General features: G+C 36.5%; 1 protein-coding gene across 1 annotated transcript; it reads left to right on the top strand.

The window, feature by feature from the left end:
* Positions 1-5,836: 5,836 nt before the first annotated feature.
* On the top strand, positions 5,837-11,504 carry LOC100435334 (olfactory receptor 10K1). The gene is made up of 2 exons (XM_009242481.3): positions 5,837-5,907; positions 9,455-11,504. Exon 2 carries the CDS (start codon positions 9,611-9,613, stop codon positions 10,622-10,624), a length of 1,014 nt encoding a protein of 337 aa, XP_009240756.3. The 5' UTR covers positions 5,837-5,907; positions 9,455-9,610; the 3' UTR covers positions 10,625-11,504.
* Positions 11,505-12,320: the final 816 nt, after the last annotated feature.

Below are 12,320 nucleotides of genomic sequence, written 5' to 3'. Positions count from 1 at the left end.
AAAAATCACTGAACTACATAAATAAAAAGTATAGCTTTTATGATATAAAATTATAGCTCAAAAATTTATATAAAAACGAATGATTAATGAAATGGAAAGGTAATTCACATGCTAGGCTAACATATTTACGAAATACATACCTAATAAAGAGCTTGTATCCAGAATAAATATATATCTCTTATATAAAAAAGGAAGACACATAATTAAAAGATGGTCAAAGGTTTGAACACACACTTCAAAAAACAAGATATACAAATAGCCACAGAGCACATACAAATGCTCAATATAATTATTCTTCAAAAGAATGCCTAATAAAACTAAAAGGATAGATAACTATACATGTCATAAATTAAAAAACTGACAATGCCTAGAGGTGAATAAGATAAGAAACCATTGGGATTTTTACAATATTGTTGGTAAGATTGAATTATGATACAACTTCTTTGAAAAACAGCTTGGAGGCTTATAAATAGCTAAATTTATATCTATGATGTGGCAGAGTCACTCCACTCCTAGGTATGTACCAAAGATAAATGAACATATATGTCTATACAATGACTGGGAAACTTATGTTCATAACAGTTTTATTCCTATTAGCCTCCAACTAGAAACAATCCAAATATCTTTCAACAGTTCAATTTATCCTTCACTGAATAAATTGCAGTGTATTCATAAAATGGAATACTGTTAAGCAATAAAAAGAATGAACTGACAAATGACACAACATGAGTGAATCTCAGAAATATGCTAAGTGAAAGAAACTAGATACAAAAATTATTATACTGTATGATTCAATTTACATGAAATTCTGGAAAAGGCCAAACCATATTAACAGAAAACAGATTACTGTTTTTCTGGGACGAAGACTGAGTAGAATTGACCACAAGTGGGGAGGGGGAGAGTTCTGGCATTGTAGAAATGCTCTGTAATTTGATTGGAGTGTTTCTGAGACCAAGGCTGGGTAGAACTGACCACAGGGTTGGAGGGGGAGATTTCTGGCATTGTAGAAATGCTTCGTAATTTGATTGGAGTGTTGTTGCTTAGTATTGCTTAAATGTACCAAACTGTACATTTAAGTTGGGGACATTTTATGTGATGTAAGTTAATCCTCAATAAGGTTAATTGTTAGTATTAAAAGTTTTCTAATAAAAATAAAAGACTTTTTAATGATTGCCATTCTAACTGGTGTGAGATGGTATCTCATTGTGGTTTTGATTTGCATTTCTCTGATGGCCAGTGATGGTGAACATTTTTTCATGTGTTTTTTGGCTGCATAAATGTCTTCTTTTGAGAAGTGTCTGTTCATGTCCTTCGCCCACTTTTTGATGGGGTTGTTTGTTTTTTTCTTGTAAATTTGTTGGAGTTCATTGTAGATTCTGGATATCAGCCCTTTGTCAGATGAGTAGGTTGCAAAAATTTTCTCCCATTTTGTAGGTTGCCTGTTCACTCTGATGGTAGTTTCCTTTGCTGTGCAGAAGCTCTTTAGTTTAATTAGATCCCATTTGTCAATTTTGGCTTTTGTTGCCATTGCTTTTGGTGTTTTAGACATGAAGTCCTTGCCCATGCCTATGTCCTGAATGGTATTGCCTAGGTTTTCTTCTAGGGTTTTTATGGTTTTAGGTCTAACATTTAAGTCTTTAATCCATCTTGAATTGATTTTTGTATAAGGTGTAAGGAAGGGATCCAGTTTCAGCTTTCTACATATGGCTAGCCAGTTTTCCCAGCACCATTTATTAAATAGGGAATCCTTTCCCCATTTCTTGTTTTTCTCAGGTTTGTCAAAGATCAGATAGTTGTAGATATGTGGCATTACTTCTGACGGCTCTGTTCTGTTCCATTGATCTATATCTCTGTTTTGGTACCAGTACCATGCTGTTTTGTTTACTGTAGCCTTGTAGTATAGTTTGAAGTCAGGTAGTGTGATGCCTCCAGCTTTGTTCTTTTGGCTTAGGATTGACTTGGCGATTCGGGCTCTTTTTTGGTTCCATATGAACTTTAAAGTAGTTTTTTCCAGTTCTGTGAAGAAAGTCATTGGTAAGTTGATGGGGATGGCATTGAATCTGTAAATTACCTTGGGAATCTAGAACTAGAAATTCCATTTGACCCAGCCATCCCATTACTGGGTATATACCCAAAGGACTATAAATCACGCTGCTATAAAGACACATGCACACGTATGTTTATTGCGGCATTATTCACAATAGCAAAGACTTGGAACCAACCCAAATGTCCAACAATGATAGACTGGATTAAGAAAATGTGGCACATATACACCATGGAATACTATGCAGCCATAAAAAATGATGAGTTCATGTCCTTTGTAGGGACATGGATGAAATTGGAAATCATCATTCTCAGTAAACTATCGCAAGAACAAAAAACCAAACACCGCATATTCTCACTCATAGGTGGGAATTGAACAATGAGAACACATGGACACAGGAAGGGGAACATCACACTTCGGGGACTGTTGTGGGGTGGGGGGAGGGGGGAGGGATAGCATTGGGAGATATACCTAATGCTAAAAAAAAAAACAACAACAACAACAAAAAACTAATGGAATAAATAATAGAACAGCTTGTAAAAAAAAAAAAAAAAAAAGAATATGGAATGCTTTGTTGTCAATGTCCTACTGTGACAAAGGTTCATAAATTGAAAATAATATGGCTCAAAAAAAAAAAATAAAAGACAAGGTGGAACACTTTTAATTCAAAGATCAAACACAATTATTGAACCAAGTAGTCTCTCAAATCTATAAAGAAAAAATGTAATAGGAAAATAAAATAAATAGATAATTTTCAAAAGTTGGATAACAGTGTCTGATAATTTTTTAAAAAGTGCTTACCTCTGCTGTTAATCAAAGAAATGTAAATGGAAGCACGGTATGATTTTTATATTTCGTCTTGGCTAGAATTTAAAAGATTTAAAGTAACATCATATACATTATGGAGAAATTGGCATCTTCACATATTGTTAATGAAAGTATAAGTTTTATAATCTTTGTGGAGATTATGTGCCAACACAATGCATATTAAAATTTGAAATAAGAATAGATTTTCACTCAGCAATTTCATTTTGTGGGTAATGCGCAATTTTTCAAAAAACTATTTCATTTACCCAAACTCTGAGAAATTTATAAAAATTAATAAAATGGCATTTATAAAGTTATTCCAACTATAGACAAGAAAAATCACAACTCTAGCATCTATTGCAAAGATTGAGGTAGGTTTACATGTTGTTACTTTTTGAGAGTCTACGAATTTAAAATAATAGGTTTGATAGAGAAAATAGAGGCTTATGTATGTATTGGAAGATTAGGAGAATAAATGTCAGGAAAGCTGCTCTTGATTTTCCGAATTGCAAGGATCACAGGAAGCCCTCACAGATGATCTTGGCTGCTTCAGTATTGATGGATGATTCTCAGGAAATCAGAACGTGAAGGGCTAAAGTCCACATCTATCATCTGATAAGTGCTGGCATATCACGCTGCCCCAAACAACTGGCTTCCCTCTTCTGCATCCACATATTTCATGAATGCTTTTTCGTAAAACCCTTTTGGCAAGGTGATATGGAAAACACACATCAGGATTTCCAGAATTTTATTCCTACATTGTGGTACAGAGAACTTAGAAGTGTAAGTATGATACTAAATATCAGTAAAATATAGTCAGCACAGGTTTCCCTTTTAGATATTCACCATCCATACACATCCTTCTGTTGATGTTTAAATTTCCAAACAGTAATAATGAATATAATGAAAATACATCTCACATAAAGAGGTACCCACATTTATCTCTAAGAATGAAACAATAAATTATTATTTGATAGCCTTTTCTTTGTAGATGGAATTATAATGTTTTGTACCATCAACACACCTTATATATACTGGTAGGTTAAGACAAGATGGGAAAATGATCGACATACACATATATACATAATAAAGCAAGCAGTAAAATAAAACAGCTACTGCCATCCTTGTTTCTGTAAGTAAACATGACTATCACTGATGCTTATGATTTTTTAAAATTTCATCTGTTTATATTCTTTTGAACTCACCTAATACCCCAACATTTCTGAAGGGATTGAACTATTAGTGACTGCCTATATTAGGTTGTTTTAGTCTTCTATTAAATTTTGCCTTTATATATGAAGTAATAAAAAATGCCCTAGAACATCTAGATTCTAGACATGCTATTTTCTGCCTTGGTAATGTAGTGGCAACACCCTATTTTTCATTAAAAAACAGGATTCATTTCTGTCTGTAGATTACTGGTACAGAAGGACAAAGTAGACTGAAGTGGCCAAGGGGCCATCTCAATCTCCATTTTTGTGTTTTCTGGTGGAAGTAACACTCCTTTGTGAAATAACACTTCTAATCCACAAAGCTCAAACTTATGCATATAAGTCATTAGGAGTAATAACAGAAGGATTCATTTCATCTCCCCTTACGTCAGTTCTCAGACTTATACATTCTTGTTATTAGAGAATGGACACAATCCTTTGGCTGTTGGTTCACAGTATATTCTGCTTTGGGCAGACACATGGGGCTGTACTAGGTGTTGGCACAGAGCCAGTGCAGTAACTGAGCCTCAGGTAAACCGTTTCATATTCTACCAGGTCACCTCCTTCTGAGTGGTGGAATACACAGAAGCTTCCCAGTATTATTTAGTACATAATTATAATTCTCTCACTGACTTGTGAGGTCACTTCTGCCAAAGACCAAGGTCTCAAATACACGTACATTAATTTCTGAGCTTTCCTTTCTGTCTCTATACTACTTACTTCTTCCTGCACCAACAATATGCTCTTTTTTATTACTAAAGCATAGTTTTTTTTTTTTTTTAACTAGGAAGAGTGAGGGCCTATATTACTTGCCCTTTACAAAATTGTTTTATAATTTCATGAAAATTTTGGAAATCTGATTGTCAGGGTGACTTCAAAATTTATGCAGGGATTTGGGTTGGAATTATATTGGCTTTATAGATTAGCTTGAACAAAATTCACAACTCTATATTATTTTGTCATTCTGGTAAAATGCATTCATAAGATAACACACTGTTTGATGATAGAGCTCCACTAGATTTGGTATACTTACTAAAATTTTAGGCTTTTGCAAAACATCTTAATGTTCTTAATTAGAGTTTCTAGGGGCAGTGCCCTGGAAAATATAATTCAACCCTGTTTTGATTCTTAGAAACACTGAAGTTGAGTGTCATTGGACAAATACATCAGTCTTCTGATTAAAATTCAGTAAAAATTTTCCACTTGGTCTGTTGCATTACAGTCTTAATTGTGGTGGGCTCTCCTTCAGAATCCATCACAACTTTCAAATGGACTCAACTTTCAAAGCATACATGGGCTAATTATTCTCATGACTTCAACTCCCCAGGCTCCTCAACTGAGGCCACCTTTGAGAAACTGGTGACATTATTTTTTCCAAAATGAACTTGACTCCTAATTAACCCCAAGACAACAGCTCCAGGGCAGTAGCTCTAACCTCAGGAGTCCAGTGATTACAGTACATGCTTCTAATAACCACAGCCCATGTTGGTCATCAGAACTTCTGAAGATGGTGACTTATCTGGAGAAGCTGGGAGTCCTGATAGATGGAGGAGGCTAGCTCTGTTGATTCAGATGAGAGTTTCTATCTCAAGGCAGCTTCCCTCTCATTTGCTGTTATTTCCTCAGGCTCTGATTTGTGGCTGTGGTGCTACTTGTCAGGAGACTTCCAAATACTGAATAGCTGCTTCTTTCTAAATTAGAAGGGAGAGAGCAATGTAAGTACTTATTGAGCAGTGGGAACATTGACCTAGCTTGGGGATTTGTGGGGACTGGACTTGAATGATGAGTAGTGTTTGAGAAAGCCTCTTTCTGTGCCCCCCATGGAGATCAGTGATGGCATTTCTGGTAAGTAGCAGAGTTAAAAAGGAGAATCAGAGGCTACCTTTCACTGAAGGTACTAACAGTGACTGGGAATGGACTTTATAATTCTCTGAATTTGGCTGGGTGTAGTGGCTCACCCCTGTAATCCCAACACTTTGGGAGGCCTAGGAGGGTGAATCACCTGAGGTCAGGAGTTTGAGACCAGCCTGGCCAACATGATGAAACCCCGTCTCTACTAAAAATAAAAAAAATTAGCTAGGCATGGTGGCATGCACCTGTAATCCCAGCTACTCGAGAGGCTGAGGCAGGAGAATTGCTTGAACCTGGGAGGCAGAGGTTGCAGTGAGCTGAGACCATGCCATTGCACTCCAGCCTGGGCGACAGAGTGAGACTCCATCTGAAAAAAAAAATTATCTGAATTATTCTTGAAGATCATATTGGGTCATTCTTACTCATAGCTAGATTTTATTTTCTTTTTTATTTTCCTTCCTTCCTTCCTTTCTTCCTTATTTCCTTCCTTCCTTTCTTCCTTATTTCCTTCCTTTCTTCCTTATTTCCTTCCTCCCTTCCTTCTTTCCTTCCTTCCTTCCTCCTCTACTTCTCTTTTTTGTTCCTTGGTGGACTCATGGATTAAATGAAACAGATACTCCGCTTGTCTCTCATCTCTCACTCTTCTACTTCTCTTTCTGCTGTGTACTGCTGGATGTATATTTTTAGGTATAATTGAAATCTAGTACTTAAACTCCATTTTAATATGGCAATATGGAGAAATTAAAGATTTTTATTCATATCTAAGAAGTTAAAAATTCCACTCCTTTATTATCTGAAGCTGCCTACATAATTTCTCTCAGTTAACTGATTAATGTTTTCCTTAAAATAAATATTTGTATTTCTTAAAAGTTTTACATGTGAAACCTCTGTAGATTGCCTTCTTTTGGGGGAACCCAGCACCCTCAAGTACTTTGTTTCTATTTAAATCCAGATTACATAAAATCCCAGTGGAGCATCTGAGGAATTAGAAAAATAAAACACTGAAGTAGCATCTCCAAGGATCATAGCCTGAATTCTATTCATAGGTTCTAAAATATCACAATTAAGGGGATTTTGAGATCATCTAACTAGAGAGTCTTTGATTCTCTGAGCAAGAAAGGCTCCTAGGGGTCATTACTCGGATACTATCTTAGTCAAAATTCCTCTGTAAAATATTCAGGGATCCTCTGCTTCAGTGCCTTCCACATATCCCAACAGTTTATTCCATTAATTATGGAATATGCTATCCCTTTAATTAAAAAAAAAACTAAATATTGAAGGTAGGTACCTCATCTAAAGTCACACAAGGCTAGACCTGAAACCTAAATCTTTTCACGTCACCCTAAAGATCTTTCATCTTCATTTTACAGCTTGAAGGTATTTGGTAGGATGAGAATTTTTATTTTCCTGGTCTTATGTCTTTCTAACAGTACAGATGACAACACACTATGGTGGTCCCTAATGGCATCTTGAGCAGATGGGGGCTGCCTTCTCAGATGCACAGTGGAGCTGAATCCATAGATCATAAAAGGGCAATTATATCGATCACACAATTCATCTAGGCTATGGATTTATATTAATACAGTGTAAAAATCCACTGGACTAGAATCAGCTGTCTTCATGTGCCTGAACAAAAAATAATCCAAACAATTTTCTTTGGTATCAGTTAGATACAGGTACTCCTTCAGAATCAGAGAATTCCAGCTTCCGTGGTTTACATTATTCATCATATCCAGTCAAGTGAGGGCCTAGTGGTGGTTAGAGGTTGATTAGTTGAAAGAAGGTTCAAATGAAAGTCTTTTGGGAAAGCAATGAGGCAAGGCTAAGCAATGACCGTAAGTTTAGATTTCTTCACTGTTTTGAATAGACAGGAATTCATTTGTCCAGGAGGAGGTATTATGTAGGGAAACTTTTACCTTTCTGTGTATAAAAACATATAACTAATACACACACACTCATATACACAAATATAAATGGAGGTATACATTGTGTTTACTTTCTCTATGTTTATGTATACTAGTAATATCTTTATAGTTATACTAATGTTATTAAAATAAATAATTGTATTAACTAAGTTTAGGACCAGTTTCTAGTAAGTAAGAAAGAAAAAAAATCATCTCCAAATTATATGAATAGATATAATGAATTTCAGGAATGCCTGATGAATTCACTTAGGGTTCAGAAAACAAAAAAAAAGTTGCTATTGAACAGAAAAATGGAAAAGTGACAGCAACAAAATTCTGGTAGCAGACACCAAAAATTTCCCAAAACAAAATGATGTAGTAACTTCGGAGGTATATATATGAAGACTGGATACCAGCAAGACATACTGGATGATTTTCTATCCAGATAGTGCTTTTTTTACTTATTAGTTTGGGTTACTGAAAAATGTTCCTGCGAAAAAAATTAGGCCTAAGATGACTTTAGAAATAATTTGTTATAGCAGTTTGCAAAATATTCTTAGTGGAAGAATGTTCAAGAGAAATCTTATTTACATAACAATATACAAAAGATACAAAGCCTATGGTTTAGAGCAGGAGAGGAGAAACTGCAAAATTCCCAAGTGTGCCATTCTCTCTCACACTCTGTAGCAAGCTCTGTCATTTCTGCAAAACTCTTATTTCTCTGAGTTTCTCCAAGTTATCTCAGCATGGACAAGTGAAGTGTGTTACAAAATGCCACAAAATCAATCATCTCTCTTTACCATCCTGGTGACTGTTCTCTTCCTGAAAAAAGAATTTTTTTTCTTTATACTAATGCACTAATGTTATTTATTTTTATTTTACTTTATTTATTTATTTTTGAGACAGATTCTCACTGTGTCACCCAGTCTGGAGTGCAGAGGCACAATCTTAGCTTACTGCAACCTCCGCCTCCTGGGCTCAAGTGAATCTCATGCCTCAGCCTCCTGAGTAGCTGGGATTACAGGCATGTGCTGCCACACCTGGCTAACTTTTGTACTTTTAGTGAAGAAGAGGTTTCCCCATGTTGCCCAGGCTGGTCTTGAACCCCTGGCCTCAAGCAATCCACCTACCTTGGCTTCTCAAAGTGCTGGGATTACGGGTGTGAGCCACCGCATCCGGCTAATGTTATTTTTTGTTTCACTGTTGACTCAATGTTTCAACTTGTGGAACGTCCAGTAGTATTTCTTATTGTTCTCTTGGAGATATAAAAAGTTCCCAATAAATAGATGTGTGCTCACATCTTTACTTAGAGATCTGGAATACTTTATCTCCTTTCTCATTTCATGGTTGGATAAACTGAATTCCACATGATTATGTCTGAACATTATTCATTCTCTCATTCTATATTCTGATCAGCTTCAGGTAGCTGAAGCTAACGTTTTTCACTTTGGAGAGTGAGTTGCCTTGGCTTTTTAGTAAGTGACAAAAATGACAATCTATATGTTACATAAGAAAGAAAACTATTAGCAAGTTTCCTAATTCTTGGACAGAGAGATAACCTGTTCTTCACATTAGAGAAGGCCTCCAAACTGGCTATCAGTTATTCTTTTGCATATTTTGCCTAATTCTTCTTTTAGCAGGCATTTTAATGGGGGAATGAAGAATTCCATCAAATATCTGGAAATGCCTGCCACCTGCAAACTTTGTGTGAAATTTCCTGTACATTTCCACTCTCCTTTCTGGATCTTGATTTCTACTTCTGTCCCTGACTCTTCTGTGTAGAAGTGCTCTCCATGGAGTGGGTCAATGAGACTGTGGTGAGAGAGTTCGTCTTCCTCGGCTTCTCATCCCTGGCCAGGCTGCAGCAGCTGCTCTTTGTTATCTTCCTGCTCCTCTACCTGTTCACACTGGGCACAAATGCAATCATCAATTCCACCATTGTGCTGGACAGAGCCCTTCATACTCCTATGTACTTCTTCCTTGCCATCCTCTCTTGCTCTGAGACTTGCTACACCTTTGTCATTGTACCCAAGATGCTGGTTGACCTGCTGTCCCAGAAGAAGACCGTTTCTTTCCTGGGCTGTGCCATCCAAATGTTTTCCTTCCTCTTCCTTGGCTGCTCTCACTCCTTCCTGCTGGCAGCCATGGGCTATGATCGCTACATGGCCATCTGTAACCCACTGCGCTACTCACTGCTCATGGGACATGGGGTGTGTATGGAACTAGTGGCTGCTGCCTGTGCCTGTGGCTTCACTGTCTCCCTGGTCACCACCTCCCTAGTATTTCATCTGCCTTTCCACTCCTCCAACCATCTCCATCACTTCTTCTGTGACATCTCCCCTGTCCTTAAACTGGCATCTCAGCACTCCGGCTTCAGTCAGCTGGTCATATTCATGCTTGGTGTATTTGCCTTGGTCATTCCTCTGCTACTTATCCTAGTCTCCTACATCCGCATCATCTCAGCCACTCTAAAAATCCCTTCCTCCATTGGAAGATACAAGACCTTCTCCATCTGTGCCTCCCATCTCATTGTGGTAACTGTTCACTACGGTTGTGCCTCTTTCATCTACTTAAGGCCCAAGACCATTTACACTTCAAGCCAAGACACCCTAATATCTGTGTCATATACCATCCTTACCCCATTGTTAAATCCAATGATTTATAGTCTGAGAAATAAGGAATTCAAATCAGCCCTACAAAGATCAGCCAAACATTGTATCCTCTTAATTAAAGAGCCATTTTTTAAACTGCTAATGCCTAGTACTTGCCAGGCAAAATGTGTGTTTTATACATTTTTTTTCATTTAATTGTCCAGCTCCACTGTAACATAAGAACATTTTACATACGAAAAGAATGAGACTTACAGAAGTTAAGACAGTCTGGCTTTCTACTGTCCACGATACTTTAACGAGACTAATCAGATATGTGAACAGAGCACACAGTTTGATAACAAATTTAATTATATTTTACTGCTTTAAATATTGCTAATTTAAAAACCAATATGAGAGCAAAGATGCATCTAAACTGATGAGAGCTGTGTCTTGAAGTAGACAGCTTGGATACATCAGGAAAGAAAAGATGTATCCAAAAAAAAAAAAAAAGAAAGAAAAAGAAAAGAAAGGAAAAAAAGCAGGAAATCCATCTATCTGTACTTTTCTTTTCCTAAAGACAACAGAAAACTTTGGTCCCACACATTCTGCTACAAATCTTGGTGGTCGTTTTTGTCCCCAATTCATTTCCTTAACCTACATATTGAAATATCTTTGCCTTTACTTGGGGTTGTTTTTTTCTTCCTTTGTTTGAGGTGGAGCCACTTTATGGTTCTCTTCCTGATGCACATGTATGTCCTTCACATACTCGTGTGTCTTAGCCCCCACATTTGTTCCTGAAACACCATACTAATTTGCTCTCTTCAAGGAAGCTACTAGCATTGCCTACTTGCTGAAATATCTCAAGTAATTCCAAGCAAACGGCTTGAGTTAATATTAATAGAAGGCTAGATTCCTAGAATGACCAGAAAACTCATGGAAAACCCTCCAGTGACTCCCTTTGCCCTACAAGATAATGCCAAGAGTCCTTCATTGTCATGAATCTATCATCTAGTTTCCACCTACCTCTTCAGTATTATCAGTTCTAATTTTGTTATTCTCCATTTTCTATATGCCTTCTTGTACACTCTGAAGCTAACCAACTATTTGCTTGTTTTAAAACAAATAAATGTGATGAACAAAGTAAATGTGGTCTCTGCCCTCATAGACCTTATTGTCTGGTTCAAGATAGTCCCAGTAAACATAAAAATGAGGGAAAATACTTTACCAGTTTAAGTTGATTCTCTGAAGAAAAAGTGCATGCAGGGGATAGAGGAGAGAATACTAAGATAAACCTAATTTAGATCGAATAACATAGGGTTGGTTCCCCAGAGAAACTGAGAGTTAATCTGCATGTAACCTGAAGGGTAAGTAAAAGTCTTCAGGTAAAGGGGATATCCTTTAGGACAGAAGAAACAATGTGTACAAAACCCCTGAAGCAAGAACTGGATGAGTTGGAGACAAGCAAAGAAGGCATGTATAAATGCTGTTTTAAAAATGCTTTTTAATTGACAAAATTATATATATTTATGGTGTAAAACATGATATTTTGATATACATATGTATTGTAGAATGGCTAAAGTTAATTAACATATACCTTTAGCTCATGTACTTATTTTTTTGTGGTGAGAACACTTACAATCTACTGTTAGCAATTTTCAAGTATATAATACATTGTTTTTAACTATAGTCACAAAGATATGCAATAGAGCTTTTAAAATTATTTCTCCTATCTAACTGAAATTTTGTATCCTTTGATAAACATCTTCAAAACTCTCCCTTCAACTGCTCACCCAATTTCAGCCTCTGGTAACCAACATTCTACTCTCTGCTTTTATGAGTTTGACTTTTTTAGATTCCACATATGTGTGAGATCACACAGTGTTTGTCTTTCTGTGCCTGGCTTATTTCGCTT

This window comes from Pongo abelii, chromosome 1 (assembly GCF_028885655.2).
Source record: "Pongo abelii isolate AG06213 chromosome 1, NHGRI_mPonAbe1-v2.0_pri, whole genome shotgun sequence".
NCBI lineage: Eukaryota > Metazoa > Chordata > Mammalia > Primates > Hominidae > Pongo > Pongo abelii.
This window is presented reverse-complemented; position numbering and strand designations above follow the sequence as displayed.